Here is a 25,962-nt window from a genome sequence, read left to right as displayed (position 1 = left end):
TAAATATGAAGGAAAACACAGAAAAAACACTTTGAAAACTTGAAATTTGGGGGCAAAAGCAAATTTGCGAAGAAGATTTTTGGCGGGTTTTCTCCTTGCTACGTCACTCACGGCATCTCGCGGAAAAGCCAAACGCGCGCGCCCGAGACTCCCGAGTCTACTAATGCCGCGCGAATCTGAATAAAATAGGCTTAACACTTAGGCTGAGACACTTATAGGCGTCACGTGAGCGACATCTAGAGTGAAAGTTTCTCCTTACTACGTCATCAAGCGAAACAAAATTTTAACTAGGCCTTTTCCAAACACTAAACTTTGATTGCAATTTAATAAATTGCTACGAAACCAAATAAAAAAGTAAACATATCATAATAAACTAGATTTTTCAAGGATTTTTTTAGCATTTTAAATTTGTGGGTGACGAAAATTATGTCACTAACACTTTAATCACTCGAAGCACTTTTTTATTACCGTCTGCTGCTATAATCTGCGTAACAAGCTGTCAAGATAATTTTTAAAATGTGTTAAATAAAAAACTCGAGTTAAAAAATAAAAACTCTAGTCCTTTTTAATCTAATAAATAGATGAAATAAAAATCATAACGATGTTTCAGATTGCAAATAAGCAACTAGTGAAAGTTGGAATTAGTTCCGCTAGAGGCTCACAGATGGCGCTGTCATGTTTTGATAAACGTGCTTGACACAAACAATGCGTTTCGCGGTAAGCCGATTTGAATTGTAACTATCTCATTGGTAAAATGCTGTGGCAGTGGTCGGCGTTTGGACAAGATAAACCACAGAATTTTGGTTAATCAGTTATCCATGAATAATAATCAGATAATTATTCGGGATTACATTGCATTAATCATAGACTTCTCGTGGATAATTTCAAATTATGAATAAAGATAAAACAAACAGATATTATCCTATCGAAATGCCGACCACTATGCTGTGGTAACAGTAAGAGTTGGGAATCCATATTATCAGAAGTATATAGAAGGAAGTACGTATCTCCAGAGGGGCCTATTCTGTAATTTTCTTGGATGCCGATCTTCGAGAACACCATAGTAGTCGAAAGAGTTACGCACTTCCGATTCATGGTACCAAGTTGAAACTATTATTAGCAGACGAGGATGTGAGAGTTTAGTTTAATTCATGCTAATTTGAACGTGGCAATATAAAAATAAGTATTTAAAGTAATTAGGCTAATGCCTTACCATTATTTATATAACCATAACCTAGTGATCTACAGGCTGAAGTTTTTATTTGACTGCTAGCTCAAACCTATAGATTTATCTCTAGGGGCCAGTCTGGGAAATAAGAAATTTTTTTAAAATAGTCCTTGGGATCAGTGACCCCAAACCCCCCTAGTGTCCGAAATAATAAACTAGTCTACGGACTGGTCCCACCTTTGTTCTCCTATAGATTTGAAATTAATAAACTGGTACCGAGGACCAGTAACCGCCTCTTTTTGAATTTAAAAACTATTCCAAGCAATTAATGAACTGGTTTTGGACCAGAGGAAGTGTACTATTTCCCAGACTGCTTGGAAGGCGCCAAGAAACCATAACTGGACGTCTTGCGAACCCTTTTTAATACGTATTTCCATGAATTTGGAATTTCCCTTTTTTTACTGTAGTATTTATACGCATTCGTAAACTCAAGTTCAATGGAGAAAAAAAATGGCGCCCATATATTTACAATCAAACCGAGGGTCGAAGGTTCTAGAACCAGCAAGCTCCTTGGAGATATTGATCCCATTTCAAGCTTTTATGGCGCTCATATAGAGCTATTTCAGAGGGGGTAATGGCTACGTCACCAATGCTTTTTGCCCATAGAGAAAACCCTCACAAAATGTCCGCCCTACACTCAAAGGCAGGCCCAATTTTCGTAGCAGACGAAATTTTTCCCCCACTGAAATAGCTCTATTGTCTATTGTTGAAGGGGGTGATGAGTTAAGTGTATATTGTGCACCCCCAATGGTGTTCCTAACATGTTGGCTAACCTTCTAAACACCAATTTCATCTTGTCAAAAGCAGGAACCAATCGCAACTTGTCCATGAAGGTGGAGCTAAAACTAGCCTTTGGTAAACTTAGTGGGCCATTGAAATCCGCCCCACAAATATGGGAGCCATCTAGTGGCATTTGTTTCAACTAAACCATTCCAGACTTGCTTTAATAGATCAAGATAAAGGTGTTAATTGCAGGAGAAATCACATTTATTTTTATAGCAAAAATTGGCCCACATTCTCCTACCTTAAAAAGTAGGACTATAATTTTTACTGCAAGTTCGATCGAAGCCTAATTTTCCTTGAAAATCATATATGTGTTCAATGAATTTTTCTCAGAGTCAGATGGCTCTTTACTGTGATCAAATAACTAGAGATGGGCCGATACCAGTTTAAACCGATACCGATATGATCCGATACTTGGGAAACCGATACGTACCAATACCGATATTTTACCCGATCCTTCGATTAAACCGATATCAAACCGATACCGATATGGTATCGGTATCGGCCCATCTCTATAGATGATTTTCGATCCAATTTCGGAACTTGAAACTATAAAACTGACTTATCATACGACAAACCCATTTTGGACATTAGTAACGTTATACAAAAATAGATGAAAAACTGTGCTGTCTCAGAGTTTAGGCCACCTAATCTTAACATAAGTATTTATTTTCTTTAAAAAATATCGGGTAGAAATATCGGTTCATTTATAACTGATACCGATATATCGGTTAAAGCCAAATATCGGTACCGATACCGATATGGGATCGGTATCGGCCCATCTCTACAAATAACATTCTCTTTCTATAACTTTCACATTCATTTCAGCATTCAGCTAAACAATAACCCATGGCTAAAGTTCAATTCAAGTGCTCATTGAAAACAGTGGCCTCGGTGACAGGCTAGGAAATAAGACAGGTTTACAGGTCAAAAACCAGTTTATTAATAGCTTGGACCACTTTTTTTATTCAAAACGTGAGGGTCACTGGTCCCAATGACTAGTTTATTAATTCCTACTTTTATGAAAAATTGATATGGGGACCTCTTTAATTATTTTCATTTTAACATAAATTTCGACTCCATGAGTCCAGTTGCGTATACAACCCTAAGCCGAGAGAGATTTTTTTAGAAGAGAGAACGACCACAAGTCCTGGTACCAGTAGAAAAATAAATTGGGGAAGGGTCACTGGTCCCGGGACCAGTTTCATATTTAAGACATCAGGGGTCACTGGTCCGGAGGACTAGTTCAGAAATAAACCTTATTTCCAAGCCTGCGAGTCGGTGAATGGGTTTGAAATATTTCTAAATCTAAATTCTGTTCAGTTCCCTTGAAAATTTTACTTTATGTTTCATTGATCGTTGATGGATTCATTTAAAGCAAATATCTGCTCTTGTGGCGCCCCTCACAAGCTGGCCAATATTCCACACACCAACTTTACCTTGTCAAAGGCAGGAACCAATATAAACTCCTCCACATGGGCGGAGTTAAAACTAGCCTTTGCTAAGCCTAAGCTTAGCAGGCCCCTCACCCCTCAACTATGGGAGCATCTAGTAGCGTTTCATTGAACTAAACCACAACTAGGATTAATTTAAGTGTAGTAGCGCCATCTATTAGCAACACGAGTATTTATAGATATTGTTTAATTTTAAACCGATCCCAATGTAATTGCATACTTTAAAAAAATATGTAACAATAGGGAGTTGGCAAGGTGGTCAGACCTTCACTTAGCCAATCAGGAGCCTTCCCCTACTAGCCTTTCACTCTGTGAAGTTTGCCGCCATTTTGGTGGAAAGGGGAGGAGCCATTTTAAGCCACACCTCTGGCAGCTTCCTATACTACAACCACCACAGGCTGAGAAATAAGGATTTTCTTATAAGTGGACATGTTGCCAGTAGTGCACTGCCTAGTACGTAGATTAAAAAAAAACTTAACACTCTCCACTTAAAATGGGCATTCACGGAACGTTTTTTTTCTTTTATTTACAAGGCCAGTAAATAAAATTCCTGACTTTTCCAAACTATACCTGACCATTTCTAGAGCACACTTGATCAAACCCAAGTGCAGCCCACATTTAGCGTTGGTCTAAGCATGATCTGATAGACCAACAAGATCGCTAACAAATTAAGGTTTCCCAGGCTGCATTTGAATCCAGATTTTACATATGAGAATTTTATTTTTTATTAAAATTATTTTCAAATTAAAGTTACAATGCTTATCTACAGTTATTGACTAGCCCTTAATTCTAATTTCTATACTATAATTGTATTAGACATTCCTTAAAGCAGCCCAAAAGAGGGAATTCTAACTCCTATAGGCCTGCCCAAAACACTGACAACAACTTGACCTAGACTAAACTAACCACATAAATCTTATATAACCTAAATATAAAAATAAACATCAAAAATTAATTACCTTATTAGTCATATCTTTGGGTTCTTTGCTGGTGCATGGATGATCTTGGGGTAAAGTGGATAAAACATCAGCAGACTCTGCTGGATTGTTACTAGTTTCAATGAGTGGATCAGACTCTTTGGTGCTCATTTTTTCCATGCTGTATTCAATACTATGGATGCAAATTTTTCTTTTCAGGCAGTTCAGGTTCCAAGATAGGCTTAAGCCTATCTTTTAATTTTAATATCACACTGAGATTTCAACATTTGGGCTCAAAAAGTATTTAAAGTTTCCAAACTTTTAACTCAGTGAGTCCGTTCGGTTTTGATATATAATTGAGGCAAAGGCTTAAAGAGGATTGTCAGATCATCGGCGGCGCCGCTAAATAGACTAACATAAATCCCTAATGAAAATCAAAACTGCGCTTAAGTGAATTAAGACGGAATGCAAAACGTTAATACGCTCCCGAAAAGGCTTAAATCTTAAAAGTCATCATTGTAAAACACTTGGAAAATTCTATAACCCCTCGGTTTAATTCCAAAATGGTTTTTACACACACTACGACCGCGGTAAGTTCACACTAGTTCAGTAAAGACAGTAACATAACAGCTGCGAAGGCCAAGGCCCGAACGATAACGGTGGTAACTCCACATTAGAATTTTCTAAATACATTATTGAAAACTTAAAGAAGAGAGTACCGATCCGAGTCAACCCGAGTCTCAACTCTCAACATGTAGAAGCTCAACCATTTATCAGATACAGGTTACAAACCGCTCACTTACAATTTGCATAACTTCCCCGGGAATTATGGATGGTTCCTAGTGGGCCGTGGTAGGTCCCACTCCCACTCCCACACCACTCTTCTAATAATATATTCCCTCCTTTAAAGGTCATGCCCATAGAGTGACACTAGAAAAGAGCCTGTGTTAAATTTTTAAGGCTTCTTGTGACACAAAAATTCAGTATGTGCCTTCCCAGCAACAGTAAAACTTGCGCAGCGCTATCTATCGAGGGAAGGAGAAACTATAAAATTAAAAGCAATGCATAAGCATAACCCCTTCGATCGTCGGCTTCCTAGCCATGTCCTAACCACGGCCAACCTAGATAATCTAATCCGGGCGTCGGAGGAGATGATCTAAGTTGGCCGTGTCCTAACGAAATCAGTTCGATCACAGCCCACTCGTTCACGCTTTGGTCTCACGACCTACAGAAGCCAGGGTGGGAAATAAGGATTTTTTTTAAAACTGGACATTGGGCCAGCGGCCCTCTGGCCTGGAATAAATAAACTGGTCCATGACCACTGACCAGGGTGCGTCGTCTGCTAAATTGAAGAAGTGTATAATTACAATATATTTGCTAATGTCTGGACTCTGGAAACTTTGAATTTAGGACCACTGACCCCCCTCCGATTTAATTTTTAAACTGGTCCAGGCAATTTTTAAACTGATCATTTGCCCCTGTCACCGCCTTATTTCCCACGCTGATAGAAGCCGGAGTAGAGACGGAGAGGTTATGTAGGCAGACTGACTACGGTCACCATACACTACCATAACGGGAAAAAAGGGGTAAAAATATTAATAGCGTTTTCCATAGGAGTTGTCTGGAGCGCTCCAAGATTGCTCCGTATTTTGTTGATACTCTTCGCTCTAGCTCGGAGTTCATGATCTAGTTGCTCGGTTGCTCCTTATGAAAGGAAAACGTTTTTCAGAGCGGTTTTGGGCCGTCATCAGGCACTCTATTTTGGTCGCTCTAGAGTCGGAGCGGTTGGGATCAATCCGGGAGCAAACCGGGAGAGAGCGACTGGTCCATTAAAAGACAGGGGCGTCGATCATGTGGGGCATGGGGGACCGAGCCCCCACGGGGATAAATGAGAGGGGCCTCAGCCCCCTCTGGGAATCTGCGTTTAATTTGGGTGCACTGCGAGTCGGCGACTCGGCCGAGACTGGTCCCCCACGCTCACTCTTTTGACCCGATAAGGAAAATATTAATGGCCTTTTGTTGTTGAAATAATAGAGTTATTTTAGTCTATTTCACTATTTACGATTTGGTCTGTATTTACATCGATATAGAATATATGTCCTAAATTCCTAATAAACATTTTCTACTATATATGGAAGTAGCAAGACTATATTCAGAATGAAGTGCGCAAATGTTTTTAGGCTGGATTTTTTAATGCCAACCAGTTGGCAGGCCGAACCAAAAGGACTCTTTTTATATTGCAGGCAGCCCAGTGGTCCTATAATTACTATAAAATGCTTCATATTTGAACCTGTACCATATTATCTTATAATTTCATATATCCTATACTCTTGACATAGTCGAAGTTTTCGTATAGTTAAATGCCAAATTTGTCAAAATTTAGCAGCTCTTTCATCGAGATCGGTCGGATCGTGTGATACGCGTTTTGAGGCCACTTGGATTGGGGCCGACGGGCTTCTATATCACGTGAAGCCAACGCGTGATCAAGTTGGCTGTGAGAATCTGCAGCAGAAACTGGTCCGTCCTACAAATTTACGGTTGTATATGTACAAGGAGATTAATACCTTACCCTCCTGGTTAATTATTTTTCCAGTAAAAAACTTTACTTGGGATGGACCTATGGGGTTTTTCGATAATCGAAAAATTTAGTTCACAGTTGGCCAGGCACGAACCGAAGTTACCAGGTTAGCTTCCGGATGCTGTGGTAACTGGCACGCAGGTTTACAGGTTTAATTATTGCCGTTTATACATACACCCTTTTGAATCAGGGCGCCTCCCGAAAGAGCACAGTGTTAAAAAGAATAAAAACAATAATATATGTAGCTAGGTGGAGACCAGGATATAGCACACTTGCACTGGTGTTTATTAATTGCTTGCCCTATTTTTAAATTCAAAAAAGTGGGTTACTAGTCCTCGGGACCAGTTTATTAATTGCAAATCTGTAGGAAAAAATGAGGGGACAGGTTCGTAGACCAGTTTACTATTTCGGTCTCTGGTCCCAAGTACTAGTTTAAAAAATATTCTTATTTCCTAGACTGGTGGAGACATCATAGCGCGAGCAGGGCCGAAAATAAGCACAGGACACTGACACTGTCCAATAAAATTTTAAAATGTCCCATAGGTTTTTTTTTTAAACTAAGGGGGTCACTACTCATTGGACAGTTTGACCAATAAATTTTCCGAAGTTTAGATATAGCGTTTTCCCTTGTGGTCACCCGAGAGCGCTTCGAGATCGCTCCATATTTTTTTCAGAGCGGTTTTGTGACGTCATCAGGCCTCCATTTTGGTCGCTCCGTCTGGACCATCTCTAGAGTCGGAGCGGTTGGGATCAATCCGGGAGCAAAACTGGAGGGAGCGACTGGGTTTGTGTAAGACGCGCCTCCGTCTCGGAGCAGCTCGTTTTTTCCTATGAAAGATGACTTTTTTTTTCGAAGCGCTCCGGGAGCGCTCGGACCACCTCAAAGAAAAATGCAAATAGCTTGACAATGGAAAACCGACAATAGTATTGCACACTTCAGTCACAATGTCCTATAAATTTTTTAGTCAAACAGGGGTCACTGGACACATGTGCCATAAGAAAATTTTCTTATTTCCGGCCCTGAGCGCGAGCAGCTTGCGTCCAGTCTGGAATAGACACTCTGGTCCAAAACCAGTTTATTAATTGTTTGGACTAGTTTTTTAATTCAAAAAGTGGGGGTTACTGGTCCAGTTTATTCATTGTAAATCTATAGGAGAACCAAGGCGGGGACCAGTCCTGAGACCAGTCTATTATTTAAGACACTAGGGGCCCGGGGTCACTGCATGGATGAAGGATGCGCGTGAAAAACATTCGACGCTCTACAGGATGTGCAACTCCCTATACTAAAAAGTAGACAAGTCGATACTAGCGCCGCCTGGCTACCAGCGCTGGAAACCCTCGCGGGAAAAATAAAAAATACTTGACATAAGAAAAAAACACGCGCTACCGAAAATTTTTTTTCCTTAGAGTCGTCTGCTAGAAGCAAAACAGACGGTTTTTTTCTTATGTCCAGTATTTTTTATTTTTCCCGCGAGGGTTTCCAGCGCTGGTAGCCAGGCGGCGCTAGTATCGACTTGTCTACTTTTTAGTATAGGGAGTTGCACATCCTCTTGAGCGTCGAATGTTTTTCACGCGCATCCTTCATCCATGGTCACTGATCCCAAGGACTAGTTTAAAAAATATCGTTATTTCCCAGACTGCTTGCGTCGTCGAGCGCGTGATCGAGTGGGCTATGAATGAACGTAACCTGTAATGTATATGACCTTGGGAAGTTACATCATCCGAACGTTCCTCAATAACAAATAAGAGGCGTAAGGAGTTTGTTATTGTTTTTGATACTTTAAAGTTCAATTTAATTTCCAAAATCATGGGAGTCATTCAAAACCTTAAAAAGTTTGTCGACGAAGCGGCTGCTCCCGTTGTCATCGAAGATATTCTGGAAGAGTAAGGCTTCGTTCAATTATCTAGAAGTTTTGAAAGGTTGTAACTGTTATTGTGTTGCTTATGATTTTGTGAAGATCAAATGTATCGATTTACGATGTTCACACATACGTCACTCTGTTGACTTTGTGAACAACACATTCAAATAAATAAATAAAAAAAGGGGCCAACTCTCGAACTTTTCTGTGGAGTTATTGCTAATGATAGCTATCGAGTAATGTCAATCTAGTGATTCTATGCGAGTGTGTATGTGTCATTAAACCTTGAACAGTACAAAAAGTGGAAGTGGTCTTACAATTGCACTAGTCAGGGTTCATACAAACCTTGAAAACAGGGAAAACCTGGAAAAATCAGGGAAATAAATCGTTGACAAAAACAAAAGAGAAATTTCGAATTTTTACTGAAATTCAGGGAAATTAGGGAAATTTTCGTCAAACAGGGCCGAGTAATTAAGCAAAATGTCCGTAAACATACCCTCCATAGGATTATCATTACACAGGGTTCATACAAACCTGGAAAACCGGGAAAAATCAGGGAAATAAATAGTTGACAAAAAATTCAGGGAAATTTAGAATTTTTAGTGAAATTCTGGGAAATTCGGGAAATTTGCGTCAAACAGGGGCTGAGTAATTAAGCAGAATGTCCGTAAACATTCCCTCCATAGGATTAACATTACACTATATTTGGAGGCTCATAACTCTGGTTCTACTAGAGGTACGGGGATGTCCTTCGAGTGTGTTATAGTCCTATTTGCCCCCTCCTTCGATATCATTTGATCCATAGGATACTCCATATAGAGCTACTTCAGTGGGGGAAAAATTTCGTCTGCTACGAAAATTAGGCCTGCCTTTGAGTGTAGGGCCATGGATGAAGGATGCGCGTGAAAAACATTCGACGCTCAACAGGATGTGCAACTCCCTATACTAAAAAGTAGACAAGTCGATACTAGCGCCGCCTGGCTACCAGCGCTGGAAACCTTAGCGGGAAAAATTAAAAATACTGGACACGAGAAAAAAAAAAACACGCGCTACCATCGTTTTTTTCCTTAGCGTCGTCTGCTAGAAGCGAAACAGTGGGTTTTTTCTTATGTCCAGTATTTTTTATTTTTCCCGCGAGGGTTTCCAGCGCTGGTAGGCTGGCGGCGCTAGTATCGACTTGTCTACTTTTTAGTATATGGAGTTGCACATCCTGTAGAGCGTCGAATATTTTTCACGCGCATCCTTCATCCATGGTAGGGCGGCCATTTTATGAGGGTTTTCTCTATGGGCAAATAGCATTGGTGAAATAGCTCTATACGGGAAAACCTGGAAAACTCAGGGAAGTATATGGGGAAAAACCTGGAAATCTCAGGGAAATTGGTTTTCCAAAAGTTGTATGAACCCTGAACTTAAGAAACATATCTTTTCTATCTGATTAAACGCTGCCTCCAATTTTGTTAGTACTGAGTTTACATTTTTCTTTAGTGTCTCTGACGAAGCGAGTGTCCACGCTGAAGAGCCCTTGCGACGTAACCGCAATCGCAACCGAATCAGGGTTCCAGTAAGAGCTGAAAATACCACAAAACCAATTTCCTGTAGATGGAAAAGTGGTAAAAAATACCGTCGCTATCAGCATACCACGCAATTGATGGACTTGGTCGAAGGGGAAAATGAACTTCACGAAGTGTCCATCTACGATTTCATCTCCCCCACTGTCTCGCCATTTACTCAGTTGCTGATGGAGAAAGAAGATATGCAGGTTGTTTGAAGCAATGTCTCCTGTATTTAGCGGGGTCGGTGGATGGTGGTATTTTTGGGGAGTACTTGAGGTTGTCGAGGGTTACCTAATCTTTCTACCTAGATGGCGCCGTTTATCGGCCATTTTCCAATCATTATAATAGAGCTATCTCAGTCGTGACGTCAGTGCCTATGTCAGGGTTCATACAAACCGGGAAAACAGGGAAAACCTGGAAAAATCAGGGAAATAAATAGTTGAAAAAAACCTCAGGGAAAACTCAGGGAAATTTCGAATTTTTAGTAAAATTCAGGGAAATCGGGGAAATTTCGAATTTTTAGTAAAATTCAGGGAAATCGGGGAAATTTCGAATTTTTAGTAAAATTCAGGGAAATCAGGGAAATTTGCGTCAAACAGGGGCCGAGTAATTAATACCCCAAAATAGGATTAACATTACACTAAACTTTGGAGGCTTATAGCTCTGGTTCTACTAGAAATACGGGGATGTCCTTTGAATATGTTATAGATAGTGTTCACACATGGAGGATTCATACCATTTACACCAGGAGGCCGGGCTATCTGGTGGACAAAAACCCGTCTGCTTTTGACCTCCAGATAACCCGGCTTCCTGGTGTAAATGGTATGAATCCTCCATGTGTGAAAACTATCAATAGTCCTATTTTCCCCCCCCCCTCCGTCAAACAGGGGCCGAGTAATTAAGCAAAATGTCCGTAAACATCCCCTCCATAGGATTAACATTACACTAAATTTTGGAGGCTCATAACTCTGGTTATATTAGAGGTACGGGGATCTCCTTTGACTATGTTATAGTGCTATTTGCCCCCCCCCCCCTCCTTCGTTAACATTGGCTCCATAGGATACTCTATAGTATATGAAGAAAAACCTGGAAATCTCAGGGAAATTTGGTTTCCAAAAGTTGTATGAACCCTGCCATGTTTGTTTGGTACCGCTTTTTTTCTATGGGCAAATAGCATGGGTGACGTCACTCTAAAGGTTCTGAGATATCTCTATTACAGCATGCGGAATAGAAATTACCCTGACGTCATTACGCGAGTCTGATAAACGGCGCCTCTTGCGGGAAACAGTGGCGAACTAAATTGTCACTTTTGAGGACAAAAATAATGCCGAGTGTCAATGAGGCAGTTTTTTGAAGCAAACAAATGTAGGGCATTTTTGCTAATTCGACTTGTTATTCTAGACTTGGAATAATTTCATAAACTGCACTGATGATGATCAATGGGCTGTCATTGATAATTGGGAGAAGGAAGCCGGAAATTACAAAATAAAATCTGATTCCAGAGCAGGTATAGCAGTTATATAATTCCTTTATATTCAATCAAACCATTAGTTCTTAACGTTACTAACCATAATAGGCCTATTTGATGATTTTGAGTCGAAAATGTTGTATGACATTTTGCCCTAAGGTGAATTGAATTTCCTTACGAACTCCAGTTTTGGCTTGGCGAAATCAAGGGGCATGTGTCTTCGCCAAGCTAAACCCGGAGGGTTGCCATAGTACCTGGAAAACCTGTAAAATTCAGGGAATTAGCCTTATTCCTGATCAGCGCCACCTACCCATAGCGGCGACTTTGAGAACTACTGTAATCGGAAAGCCAACCACTCCAGATGTCGCTAAAACATCTGGTGACGTCATTTTTGGTAAGACCCCAACAGTGCCCGTCAGTGACGTCACCAGATTTTTAGCCACATCTGATTGGCTTGCCGATTACAGTAGTTCTCAAAGTCGCCGCTATGGGTAGGTGGCGCTGATCAGGAATAAGGCGGGAATTTGGAAAAGGGTGTATAAAGTCAGGGACTTTGGAAAAGGGTGTATAAAGTCAGGGAATTTGGAAAAGGGTGTATAAAGTCAGGGAATTTGGAAAAGGGTGTATAAAGTCAGGGAATTTGGAAAAGGGTGTATAAAGTCAGGGAATTTGGAAAAGGGTGTATAAAGTCAGGGAATTTGGAAAAGGGTGTATAAAGTCAGGGAATTTGGAAAAGGGTGTAAAAAGTCAGGGAATTTGGAAAAGGGTGTAAAAAGTCAGGGAATTTGGAAAAGGGTGTAAAAAGTCGGAATTTGGAAAAGGGTGTAAAAAGTCAGGGAATTTGGAAAGGGTGTTTAAAGTCAGGGAATTTGGAAAGGGTGTAAAAAGTCAGGGAATTTGGAAAAGGGTGTAAAAAGTCAGGGAATTTGGAAAAGGGTGTATAAAGTCAGGGAATTTGGAAAAGGGTGTAAAAAGTCAGGGAATTTGGAAAAAGGTGTAAAAAGTCAGGGAATTTGGAAAAGGGTGTAAAAAGACGGGGAATTTGGAAAAGGGTGTAAAAAGTCGGGGAATTTGGAAAAGGGTGTAAAAAGTCGGGGAATTTGGAAAAGGGTGTAAAAAGTCGGGGAATTTGGAAAAGGGTGTAAAAAGTCGGGGAATTTGGAAAAGGGTGTAAAAAGTCGGGGAATTTGGAAAAGGGTGTAAAAAGTCAGGGAATTTGGAAAAGGGTGTAAAAAGTCAGGGAATTTCCGTTGCATAGTAACTTGAAAATGTGTAGTCACGGCTCACTAGGCGCACCAGCTCAAATATGGGCCAATTATAACGTCTTTTAATGTAGATTAACTGTTTCTGATAGTTCCTAATAAAGTTTTATTAACTACTAAATAGTTATAAGTAGTTTCAATGAAAAATCGTGATAAAATTAGCATAATTGTAAGTACAAAGCTGATGATAAATGAAGGCTCCATTCTTACTTTTCTGTTAGTGTGACTTTGAAAACTGATCAGGGAAATTGGCTTTAGATGGTCAGGGAAAACCTAGAAAAGTCACTAGGGAAATTTGAAATGAAAAATCTGTGGCAACCCTGAGTCCCGGTGTTCAAGAGGACAGTCACCTTGTAGAGGGGATCCACTGCAGCCGCGCTATGCATTAATTTTCTGGAAAGGAATTAAATTAACTTGCTTCGTTAAAACCTTGTTCATGCACACTTGATATTATTGGTCATTAAGCGCGTTTCTGTTGTGTTTATCTTAATTTAAACACATGCCACTAGATGCTACGCTCGCATAGTCGATGGGACCATGGAGTAGAGCTATCTCAGATGTGACGTCAGAGCCTAGGTAAAACGTCACTGGCTTAGCTTTGGCAGTGGGCGGCCATGTTTGGTACCGCTTTGGTTCTATGGGCAAATAGCATGGGTGACGTCACACTAAGGCTTCTGAGATAGCTCTGTTGTCTGATACTCTTAGTTAAGGAAAGGCTATATTTAGCTCCGCCCTTGTGGATGAATTCTTCTTGGTTGAATAGAGCTCTCTCAGAAGCCTTGGTGTGATGCCACCCATGCTATTTGCCTATAGAAGCAAAGCGGTGCGGTACCAAACATGGCCGCCCACTGCCAAAGCTAAGCCGTGACGTTTTACTGACGTCAAAACTGAGATAGCTCTATTTTGGCAAGGTAAAACGAGGTCACTCAGTGTAATCGGTGTACACGGCTGTAATCAATGAGATAGAGTTACAATTCAAATCGGCTTACCGCGAAACACATTGCTTTTATTAAGCACGTTTATCAAAACATGACAGCGCCATCTATGAGCCTCTAGCGGAACTAATTCCAACTTTCACTCGCTTATTTGCAATCTGAAACATCTTTATGATTTTTATTTCATCTATTTATTAGATTAAAAGGACTAGAGTTTTTATTATTTAACTCGCGTATTTTATTTAACACGTTTAAAAAACTATCTTGACTGCTTGTTACGCAGATTATAGCAGCAGACGGTAATAAAAAAGTTCTTCGAGTGATTAATAGGTGGCGCCACCCGAATTTGATAAAGATTCATGCTCGACAAAAGGGAGTATCGCGAAACGTCGACCTCGAGATTTCACGTTGTGACTCTAGGTTTAATATATATATTCTATCTCATTGGCTGTAATACGCGTAATTTTTAAAAGTACTGCCCCTGACAGAGCTAAAGTGATTACCCGTAATCCGTGTACAGGGACTTTGACAGTAATTAGCCCCTCGAAGTAAAATTGGTGCGTAGAAGATTAGTAACCATGTTTGCGGCACCACAGGAGTTGACGTCTCCATTAATCCATGTCCTCAACCCCTTTTTTGGTGTATCTGTGTGCTAATAGCGAATTTTCTTTCATAATGTTTTATATATTGGCATTAGAGATGTGAATTAAATTACAGTAATTTTTAAAAATGGTAATTTACCGGGGAAATTACCGAAAAATAACCGGTAAAAAACCGATTATAATTTGGAATAACAAAAATTACCGTAATAGGGACTTGGCATTACTACATCATGAAACGTCAGGCTACCTTCCACTAGTGCTAAAAACATACCAAGAGGAGGGGCTTATGTAGCTTTCATTCTGTAATAAAACATACCATAATGGCGCTGGGGGCGGAGTTAAGCCCGAATTGCCAAGCCCCTATTTATTATGGTATTTTATATTTTCACAGGCTTATTACCGCGGTAATTTACAGGTAAATTACCATTCTAAAATTACGGTATGATAAAGTCGGTAATTTACGCGGTGTTTGGTAAATTACCGGTAATTTAGGGATGGTAAATTACCGACTCCGCATGATAAATTGGCTAATTTTACCATTATGCAATTTTTTTAAATATTTTTGGTAATCTCGTCTCGTATCACATTGCATTGTCAAAAAAATAGGCTTTTAACTAAGGAATTTAGTATCTGCCCAGTTTTCTTGTTGCCTAAAATTTAAAGCAACGTGAAATTAACTTTCCCATGTAGTTTTCCTTATTAATCTTTTACATGTATATGTATTTTTAATTTGAACTAGAGCATCCTGCTGTGTCTGCGAAGGACTGTTTTGCCAAAATAGATAGCGATCTTCGAGCTATGCTCAAAAAACGTCACGTGCCTTTGGGTGATTTATATCGTCTGGAACAAGACATATCCAGTTATTTTACTGCCAATCCAACTTCTATAAGGAGGTACCACCTACCCAATAGCTTCCAGAGGCTGATGGTTCACGCATTATGCCAGTATATGGATTTGTGCTCCAACAGTAAGTGTACATTATTAATATAATCAAATGTGGATGAGAGGGAAAGTATGACAATGGCCATAGCCCTCTCGATCACGCGCATCACGACGCAAGCTGCCCGCGCTATAGCTAAATTACCGAGATTTGTTTTAAACGTATCTAGTTTTATGCGCTCTTCTATTGCTTCGATAACTTTACTTCAATCCATATTATACCTTCAAATACCTTTTAAAACATTACCAGCGACTCTGTCCTGACTACAAACACAAATCGAGGAAGTTCTAGCATACGCAATAGCAGACGACGGTAACCGCGCAACCGCGAATTAACACAAGACCTATTTTAAGGGAGTGAACAGGCCCAGTATAGCTACGCCAATAAAAGGGTGAACTACGACGAAACTCTGACTCGCGACTTTTGGCCATTTTCATACTTTTCCTCTCATCCACTTTTGATATAATGATATGTTTAAAATATAGCAAAGGTTAACTGAAAATCATAGTCGCGTAGCACTAAAGCTGAGAAATTTAGACTCCTTACTTTCCAAGTTAATTCGAATTTTTTCCTGCAAGAAAGTAGTCTTGCAGGTAGAAAACTTTGAGCTGTAGGTCTCGTAATCTTGTTAGTGTCTAAAACCATGGATAAAGGATGAGCGTGAAAAACATTCGACGCTCTATAGGATGTGCAACTCCCTATACTTAAAAGTAGACAAGTCGATACTAGCGCCGCCTGGCAATAAAAAGTACTGGACATAAGAAAAATGAAAAACATGCACTGTTTTGCTTCTAGCAGACTTAACTAAGGAAAAAATCGACGGACCAGGTCCGTGGTCCGTCGATTTTTTTCCTTAGTTTCGTCTGCTTTAAGAAAGTTTAGGGCCGGAAATAAGCACAGGACACTGGAAATTGTTCAATAAGATTTTAAAATAACCCATAATTTGTTTAAAAACTAGGACGGTCACTGGACATTTTGACTTATAAATTTTCCGTAGTTTTGATGGTTTGACTATGAAGATGCGACACTAGTTTTGCACACTCCAGTGGACGATGTCCTATAATGTCCTATAATTTTTCCAGTCAAAGGGGGCGTTGCTGGACACATGTCCTATAAGAATTTTTCCTTATTTCCGGCCCTGTCGACTGTAGCAAGTTTTTGTTTCTTATCTCCAGTATTTTTTATTTTTTCACGCAAGGCTTAATTTGCAGCGATGGTAGCCAGGCTGCGCTAGTATCGACTTACCTACTTTTTAGTAGAGAGTTGCGCACCATAGCTAACTTGTATTAAGACAAGTGGGCTCTGGTTGCACTTGCACATATCTTATAGAGCATCCTTTTATCCATGCTAAAACTAAGGGTGCTTTCTGCATACGTCTCCAGGAAGGAACTTTTATTTGAGCCCGCCCCTTTAAAGGGAGGGTGAAGTAGAAAATCAACTGATTTTTTTATCGATTCTTCTACTAATTAAAAGACCAGTCTGCATAGTGAAACATTCAGGAAATACAGTCTCCGAATGATTTTAAAATTCAAATAAGGTTCAGATTTTAAGGATTACTTGAAATAAGGACCTCCGACCAATCGCGTTTACAAAAGTCTCGTGGTACGCTCCATGCTAAATGAAATTTAGCGCGAGATTTGATAAACGGTGCTCGTAGGACTGTTCACGAGCCGAGCTGAGTGAGCATTTTAAAAGCTCGGCTCGGCTCGAGACAAAAAAAAAACGGCGGCTCGGCTCTACTCGAGCCGAGCTGGGTCTTGGCTCGGCTCGATTAATATATGCATGTTTAAAAAAATTACTACTACCAACGTCAATCTTGAAAACGACTATAAATGCCATCCCATGTTTAGGAATGTAGAGGTTCAGTAAAACCCGCTCGTAAAATATGCTCAAGGCTAGAGGCGAGAGATTTTTCCCACACTTTATTTCATGTAAAATTACAACGGAACGCTATTGGTGGAGAGAATAAAGACTAAAAGTAAAGCACTATATCCGTGACTAAGCTCGCGAGCCGGCTCGCGAGTCGTAGTGGCTCGATGCCTGTCGGCTTGGCTCGGCTCGACCATGAAAAAGCTCGCTCGTTAATTAATCGAGCCGCAAAAGTGGCGGCTCGGCTCGGCTCGAACTCGGCTAGCTCGTCACGAGCCCGAGCTGGCTCGAGCTCGTGAACAGTCCTAGTTGCTCGCGATGTGACAATCGTGGCTCGAGATGTAGAGTGTGCAACGGAAATTTTGTTAACAGGACGGCAGGGCCATGGACAAAGCAATACTGAAGGACGGATGCCAGAGGGAGAAAGTTGAAAAATACTTGTTAATTCGCCTTCTAGCGGCGCAGATAGTAGCAAACCGGATAGTGGGGGGCATTTGGGGGAATCAACGTTCTAGAGAGGGAAGCGGCTAACGTCTTACTTTGTCTAGATGGCGCTAACTTTTTCCGGGATTTGACTCAGTATTTTTTATAACCCCCTGTCCATTTTGGGGCTTAACGTTGGATGTTTAGTCGTTTAGTATGGGGCTCTATAGGCTGCCATCGGTCCTTCAGTATTGCTTAGTCCATGGCAGGGCGTTACGTGATTGGTCGGCAGTCCTTATTTCAAGTAATCCATAAAATCTGAACCTAATTTGAATTTTAAAATCATTCGGAATTAAGTATTTCCTGAATGTTTCACTATGCAGAATGGTCTTATAATTTGCAGAAGATTCGATAAAAAAAATCACTTGATTTTCTACTTCACCCTCCCTTTAATGCTACTATTGGTCTATGAGTGATAATGTTTTACAATGTCGGCTTACTAGGCCTAGCTTCTTGACAACTAAACATAAAATGTTTTTTGATGTAGGTTACGACAAGGACGGAACTCGATGGACCAAAATTCAAAACCATTGTCCAGTATTTTCAACTCCCGCGGTACTTTTAAGTGCCTATCTTGAACAACGATTTCTGTCTCGCTCTCCTCCTCTTTGAATGAATTGTCGCTTCATTGTACTTTTTAATGCACCTTTAACTTTAACCGCGTACAATTATGTACTAGAACGCAACCTTAGCAGGAGTAAATATTCTTATATCTACTCCCAAGGTTGGGTTCTACAATTCCCTCAAAAATTATTTTAAAGTTAAACGAAATGTACCAACGATGTTCGATTTTAAACTTATGTTTTATGTGAAACCCATCATTTAAAGAAATTGCTTCAGAGATATTCAAATCAAACAGCCAATAAATTACAGGGTGTACTACCAAAAAGGGTTGTAGGACCAGTTGTCAGCACGCGCAAAGCTACGTTACATAGAGACCTAGCTTTACGCTTGCTGACTACCGAAGCTGGAACAGTAATATACATAATAGGCTGCCGTAGGTAGTTGCCCGTCCTATAGCGTGCAAACCAATTTCTTGACGCTCATCCTTTATCCACGACAGCGTGGGAAATAAGGCGGTGGCACAGGGCAAATGACCAGTTTAAAAATTGCTTGGACCAGTTTAAAAATTAAATCGGAGGGGGGTCAGTGGTCCACAGTACCACTAAGAAAATTCAAGGGTTTCCAGAGTCAAGACATTAGCTAATATATATTAATTATCCACTTCTTCAATTTAGCAGACTACGCGCCCCGGTCAGTGGTCATGGACCAGTCTGGGAAATAAGGATATTTTTAAAACTAGTCCTTGGGACCAGTGACCCCCCCTAGCGTCCTAAATAATAAACTGGTCTCTGGAGTAGTCCCCACCTTTGTTCTCCTATAGATTTGCAATTAATAAACTGGTCCCGAGGACCAGTAACCCCCACTTCTTGAATTTAAAAACTAGTCCAAGCAATTAATAAACTGGTTTTGGACCAGAGGAAGTGTGCTATTTCCCAGACTGTCATGGGCCAGTTTATTTATTCCAGGCCAGGGGGTATCGCTGGCGTAATGTCCAGTTTAAAAAAAGATCCTTATTTCCCACCCTGCGCGTGACCAATTTTTGGTAAAGAATTACGTAATTGAAAATATATATTATTGGCTAGCCTATATCACGTGTTCGTCTGACTTTCAAAACGCATAACAACCACGGACAAAGGCAGGAATTAATGGACGGATCTGAAGCGGAAATTTTCAATGTCCTAAGGGCCACCATTTACACGTTATGGACGGTTGGAGTGTTTTACGGATGGCCCCTTAAATTTAAATAAGTACCTGAAAGAATATGCCAATTTAATTAAGTTATAGCAAAAGTGGATGAGAGGAAAAGTATGAAAATGGGCAAAAGTGGCGGGTCATCAGAGTTTCGCCGTAGTTGACAGTTTTATTGGCGTAGCTATACTGGGCCTGTTCACTCCCTTAAAATAGGTCTTGTGTTAATTCGCGGTTGCGCGGTTACCGTCGTCTGCTATTGCGTATGCTAGAACTTCCTCGATTTGTGTTTGTAGTCAGGACAGAGTAGCCGATAATGTTTTAAAAGGTATTTGAAGGTATATTATGGATTTAAGTAAGGTTATCGAAGCAATAGAAGAACACATAAAACTAGATACGTTTAAAACAAATCTCGGTAATTTAGCTATAGCGCGAGCAGCTTGCGTCGTGATTCGCGTGATCGAGTGGGCTATGGTTAAACCAAGGAGCATAAATGTCGGAACTACTTTCAATCGCGAGTTTGCAAGTCCATCAGTCACTAGTAAACTAAATAGTTATTGGCGAAACTTTGATGTCCGCGTTTTTTAACACAGGCTCTATGGCCATTTTCATGCTCTGTGAAATACTCCAATCATAGCTTGTAAACGGCGGTCCTTATGTAAAAAATGTCATAGAACATTTTCGACTAAAAATCGCCCATAAAATTAACCCACTGTACTTTGGTCCTACCACCCTTCTTGGTACACCCTGCAATGCATATCCGTAAGATTCAGAAGCGGAATTGTCCATGACACAGCCTACATTATTTTTGATAGAACCGTACGCGCGAGTGAGGCAGCTGACTATAAGAAATTATTGGACCAAAGAATGCTATTTAGAGGCTAATGTCGTTTTGGGGTTCCAGAAAAGATGAATAATATTTAAGATTTCCAAGCTTTTTCTTTAAAGGTGGGCCAACAATGCGTAAAATAAATTATTTAATTGTTAATGTAAAAATAATAAAACTATAGTAAAAAAATTATTATTTGCGGTATGATTTCGGTATGAGTGAATAAGGTCAAAAATCATTTTAGAGCAAAATCAAGCACACCATTCGATAGAGCGTAAAATTTAGATCTAAAATAACCCCCGCTTTTTTCAAATTTCCAAAAAAAAAACCAAAAAAGAAAATTTTGCAGTATAGATGAACAAGATCAAAACATCAGAGGGCCAATAATTTGCCACCTTTTCCAACCTAACCTAACCAAACCTTACCAAACCAATTCGGCCTCTTAAGTGAAAATGAGCCCTAACGTTAAACATCAATATTTTGGAAGAGGTGGCAATTCTTATGGGGGATAAGACTTTTTTTTTTGGAAATTTGAAAAAAGGGGCGGCCATTTTAGATCTAAATTTTACGCTCTATCGAATGGTGTGCTTGATTTTGCTCTAAAATGATTTTTGACCTTATTCAATCATACCGAAATTGTACCTTATTTGCTATAATCATCTTCAGGCGTATTTCATGAAACACTCAAGTCTTAGGTGTATGAGATATGAAGTACGCTTGAAGTTTAATAACATAGTAATAGTGGAATTAGTTTGATACCGATCTCCTGAAGGAATGTTGTATCTTACGTGTTAATAGATCTAAACAGGGATAGATTTAAGTTTAGAAGTAGGAATGGAGAACTGTTTGTATTTACTTCAGTCCGACTCATAGACCACCCAGTATAGAGCCCCTCCCTCCAACACATAACGAAAATTTTAAATTGTCTTATTGGCTTGCTTCAACTACGTTTTGATGACGCTGCTGCCATGGACGGCGAAAAATAGTGACGTAATACCTTTTTACCTCTTTCGCTATGACCCTTCCGCCTCTTCTTTCATACCCCCCCCCTCCGTCCTTTGGAAGGGGGTCCGGGACTTAGACGCGCGCCCACATTACTCTGTTCTCCATTCCTACTTCTAAAATTAAATCTATCCCTGATCTAAACTTAAATTGTTTATTTTTGAGTTAAGGATTTTCATTCAAAGACACCACTTCTTTGGTGCACCTCACAAGGCTCGCATGCTGCGTAATCTTCGACACACCAATTTCTGTCAGGCACGGAAGCAGCCTCTAAGGTGCACCAAAGGGGCTGCACTTTGCTTTCAGTTGTGTACATATTACGAACTTGGTAAAATAGGGAAAGCGGCCGAGGTGTATGAATAGTCCATGTTAAATTGTAAGTGTTGAAAGTTGTTTACGTATAAGTTCATTTAAATTAAAATCTATTTTAATCGAAATTAATTTTAATCTTTATTAATCTGTTTTTTTTTAATGAAATTTCCTCTTCATTTGGGAAGTAGAATATTCTATATAAGACCATTAAACAAGGATGGACTGAAATGAAGATACGGCGCGTAGTTCTTTTAGGGCAACGCCTCTCTAGCGCTACGCCGCGACCGATATTGAAACTTTTTTGACATAAACCATATCATAACAGGGTCTATGAGTCTTAAAGTTTCGGGACTCTCCCGCTAGGGACGGCGATAGGCGATGCCATTAGAAGAACGGGGGATTTTAGCTCATCATTCCTGTGTTTAATGGTCTTGGGTTTCGAGGCTTTAAAGCAACTCCAAAAGATTCAGCGGCGTCTTATGTAACAGGGTTCGTACGAAATTTTTACATTGAAAATCCCTGACTTTTCCAGGTTATCCCTGACCAAATTTTGGCAATATCCCTGACCATTTTAAGGTGTTTACCAGAGCCCACTTCATCACACCAGACTCATATTTAGCATTGCTCGAAGCATGGTTTGATATAACAAACGAAATCCCTGACTTTTTAGGAAATATTTGTAAATCCCTGACTTATCCCTGACTTTTTCCCCTATTTTCCATATCCCTGACTTATCCAGCTTCCGTACGAACCCTGTGTAAAAGTTATTTGAAATTTGAAATACATCAGAGGCACTTGACCGAGAACAGTTAGGCGTGGTTGAAAGAAACTTGGATAGTTTAATTCCGGAATTAGCGCTGCAATCTTGGGGAAAACGAGAACTAGGCCTAGGTGTCCAGTCCCATACTCCATGCCGAGTCTTTAGACCAAGGCTTGACGTATTTCAAATAATTTTTTCATTGGAGTTCAGTTAATTCTATTAAATTCGATACTTCCATCCTAGTATTTGTTAGTGGTATACTCTTGGTTCAAACTATTTGCGTGACCCTCGGCTTCATTTGGCTAGATGTGCTTTTGGTAACCCATATTCTACGGTATAGTCTGGTTTTATCTTATTTTTAGATACTAGGGTTCATACAACTTTTGGAAAACAAATTTCCCTTAGATTTTCAGGATTTTTCCCGCATTTTGCTTAGTTACTCGGTCCCTGTTTGACCGAAGCCAAAGTTTTTAGTATCTTTGGATGGGGGGCAAATAAGACTATAGCATACTCGAAGGACATCCCCGTATATCTAGTAGAACCAGAGTTATGAGCCTCCAAAGTATTATGCCATGTTAATCCTAAGGAGGGAATGTTCACAAACATTTTGCTTAATTACTCGGTCCCTGTTTGACGAAAGGCCAAGTTTTTAGTACCTTTGGATGGGGGGCATTTAAGACTATAACATACTCGAAGGACATCCAATTATCTCTAGTAGAACCAGAGTTATGAGCCTTCAAAGTATAGTGTAATGTTCATCCTATGGAGGGAATGTTCACGAACATTTCGCTTAATTACTCGGTCCCTGTTTGACCGAAGCTAAAGTTTTTAGTATCTTTGGATGAGGGGCAAATAAGACTATAACATACTCGAAGGACATCCATTTATCTCTAATAGAACCAGAGTTATGAGCCTCCAAAGTATAGAGCAATGTTAATCCTATGTTTATGAACATTTTGCTTAATTACTCGGCCCCTGTTTGACGCAAATTTCCCTGATTTCCCTGAATTTTACTAAAAATTCGAAATTTCCCTGAGTTTTCCCTGAGGTTTTTGTCAACTATTTATTTCCCTAATTTTTCCAGGTTTTCCCTGAGATTTTTGTCAACTATTTATTTCCCTAATTTTCCCAGGTTTGTACGAACCCTGGATACAGTTCATAGCATAACCCTTACAATTTCCCATAATATGGGTCGAAAGAATGTTTACAACGATGACCACTAGCTCATATTTTTGTAAAAGGGTATAAAGCGACTCCTGGTGGCGGATTTGCTAGAAACTTAAACCAACTGTGATCTTAATTTCTACCCGTAAACCGGGTACTCTACCAAGGAAATAACTTTAATTCAGTTTCAAACTTGATATGATAGTCCTCTACAACCAAACCCATACCAGAAGTGAGATGAGACCAGAAGTACTGAGCTAGCCAAATTCTTCACTCGGCGAAAGTGAATATTCTTGATAACACACCAACGGTTGGCCCTCTGGTAGTGGTTTCTGAATTTCCCCCTCCAAAACGTGAGACGCTCGTGGCGGTAGACGGCCTAACTAGATTCCAGCACCCGCGTCCGTGTTCGGCGGCTTTAGGTTAAGGGGAAGGGGGTAGGAAATGTTTTTGGAACTCGACCAATTGTTTTCTCTCTAGTTTTAGCGCGTGGGAAGCGGCATAAAATCCTCAAATTTGTTCACTAGTGCCAGGATCTACTATCAATGCTAGAGCCCTTCACTTCTAGTCTCATCTCACTTCTGCCCATACTTATGGAGTTTCATGATTACCTTCATGTTTTTTCTTTATTTTCGCTATTCTTCTCGCAGATTTTATGTTTATAACTAGTTTTGGCAAGTAAGTTTGCATATGTATTTCCGTTTGCTCGTCACGCCTACCTTGGTCTCAAGGCGTAGACGGGGTAGAGATGGAAACACATTCCCACTGTACCCCTATGAATGGCAACGAAGTCCCGCCATCATTGTCAATGGCAACGCTAAGGTAGGGTCGTATAAAATCAGACTCCTCTGTGCATTTGAAAATAATCTAGCAGCTTTCAAACTAATAAAAAAAGATATTTACGGAAAATTCCGCAACGTGGCAGCACTTGTCACAGCCCTAGACAAGAATTTCTGCGAGACGTTCATGACGTATTAACGTAATCGCTCCATTTAACTCGCCTCCAAGCAGATACCGCTTGAAAAAACTAAAAAAAGAACATTTCTTTCAGTACTTCTTTGCCGAATAGTGCCACCTTTTGCAAAGAAGAACAAACGGGTTTTATTTGCCGACTCCTTTCCCTGCCAACAAGATTCTCCCCTTCTATCTGTAGTACCTTTAAATCAAATGACGGCTCCTGTGGCACCATGCACTTCTTTTCTAAACACAAATTTTACCTTGCCAATTGGCCTTATTCCTGATCAACGCCACTGAGGCGTAGCGGCGACTTTTGGAACTATAATAATACGGTAGCCAATTACAGGTGGCGGTGGAGTCGATGGACTCTGATGGAGATCTGTTATTTTCTATGTTTTATTGATCTTTCTGAATCATGTGAATAGCCAAGGCTTAACAAGCGATATGGTTTCAAAAGTATTAAAAGTTGATTTTACCATATTATGAAATAAGACTTTCGGAGTAAGTTTTCATTCGATTTTGGTCTATTGGAGATTATTAGGTTAATAATTAGTTAAAACATGTTTTTTGAAGTTGAAGCGGTAATAATCAAAACATAGAAAATAACAGATCTCCATCAGAGTACGTCGACTCCAGCGCCACCTGTAATTGGCTACCGTATTATTTTAGTTCCAAAAGTCGCCGCTACGCCTCGGTGGCGTTGATCAGGAATAAGGCCAATCAGAACTCGTTCATGAGGGCGGAGCTAAAACTAGGGTCTTCTAAGCTTAGAGGACCAGTGAACTACACCTCTCGATTATGGGAGCATCTAGTGGCACTTGCTTAAAAACTAAACCTTTTGCTTTAAAGCGGAGCCTCCGAAATGATCCAGGCCCACGCGTGTCGATTTTTATGTGGGGAAATACCCAGTTTCATAGAGGAAATATTTTCACCCCTAGGTGTACTAGATGGCGCTTTTATTACCGTTGCGACAGGGGTATTCCATAAGTTTAGGGGCCAATAATAAAAATTTAATGAAAGAGAAAGGTTTCACCCTTAAATTAACGAAATTGTTTTAGAAGCTATTTACTTTTTATTGACTCTTTTGGTTAGATTGTGTGGACAAAATGAATTAGGAAATTTTCACATTGTTATTTTTTTAGTAAAACAAAACTTCTTGAAGTTTGCTAATTCAGTTTTATAATATTGATAATAATAAGCGCTATTTTTTTACCCCTTGCAATTAACCTTTCATTTTTTTAACCTTAGCTTTTTT

General features: G+C 39.9%; 2 protein-coding genes across 2 annotated transcripts in view; one reads left to right on the top strand and one right to left on the bottom strand.

The window, feature by feature from the left end:
• The window catches only part of LOC149707892 (uncharacterized), a 30,721-nt gene extending 25,452 nt beyond the window's left edge, over positions 1-5,269 (bottom strand). Inside the window, exon 1 of the mRNA XM_089864158.1 lies at positions 4,425-5,269. Within this exon, the coding sequence (XP_089720284.1) occupies positions 4,425-4,562 (138 nt within the window). The 5' untranslated portion in view covers positions 4,563-5,269. The remainder of the gene's footprint in view (positions 1-4,424) is intronic.
• A 3,347-nt stretch (positions 5,270-8,616) lies between these two features.
• LOC149707891 (R3H domain-containing protein 4-like) lies at positions 8,617-21,951 on the top strand. The gene is made up of 5 exons (XM_089864160.1): positions 8,617-8,844; positions 10,305-10,578; positions 11,774-11,879; positions 15,379-15,606; positions 18,419-21,951. The coding sequence occupies exons 1-5, from the start codon at positions 8,768-8,770 to the stop codon at positions 18,541-18,543; spliced, it is 810 nt and encodes a 269-aa protein (XP_089720286.1). The 5' UTR covers positions 8,617-8,767; the 3' UTR covers positions 18,544-21,951.
• Positions 21,952-25,962: the final 4,011 nt, after the last annotated feature.

Source organism: Phalangium opilio, unplaced genomic scaffold (genome assembly GCF_054372755.1).
Source record: "Phalangium opilio isolate 3A_F unplaced genomic scaffold, DU_Popi_V2 ptg000013l_1, whole genome shotgun sequence".
NCBI classification, from domain to species: domain Eukaryota; kingdom Metazoa; phylum Arthropoda; class Arachnida; order Opiliones; family Phalangiidae; genus Phalangium; species Phalangium opilio.
Note: the sequence above shows the minus strand (reverse complement) of the source record. Positions and strands in the feature narration are given on the sequence as shown.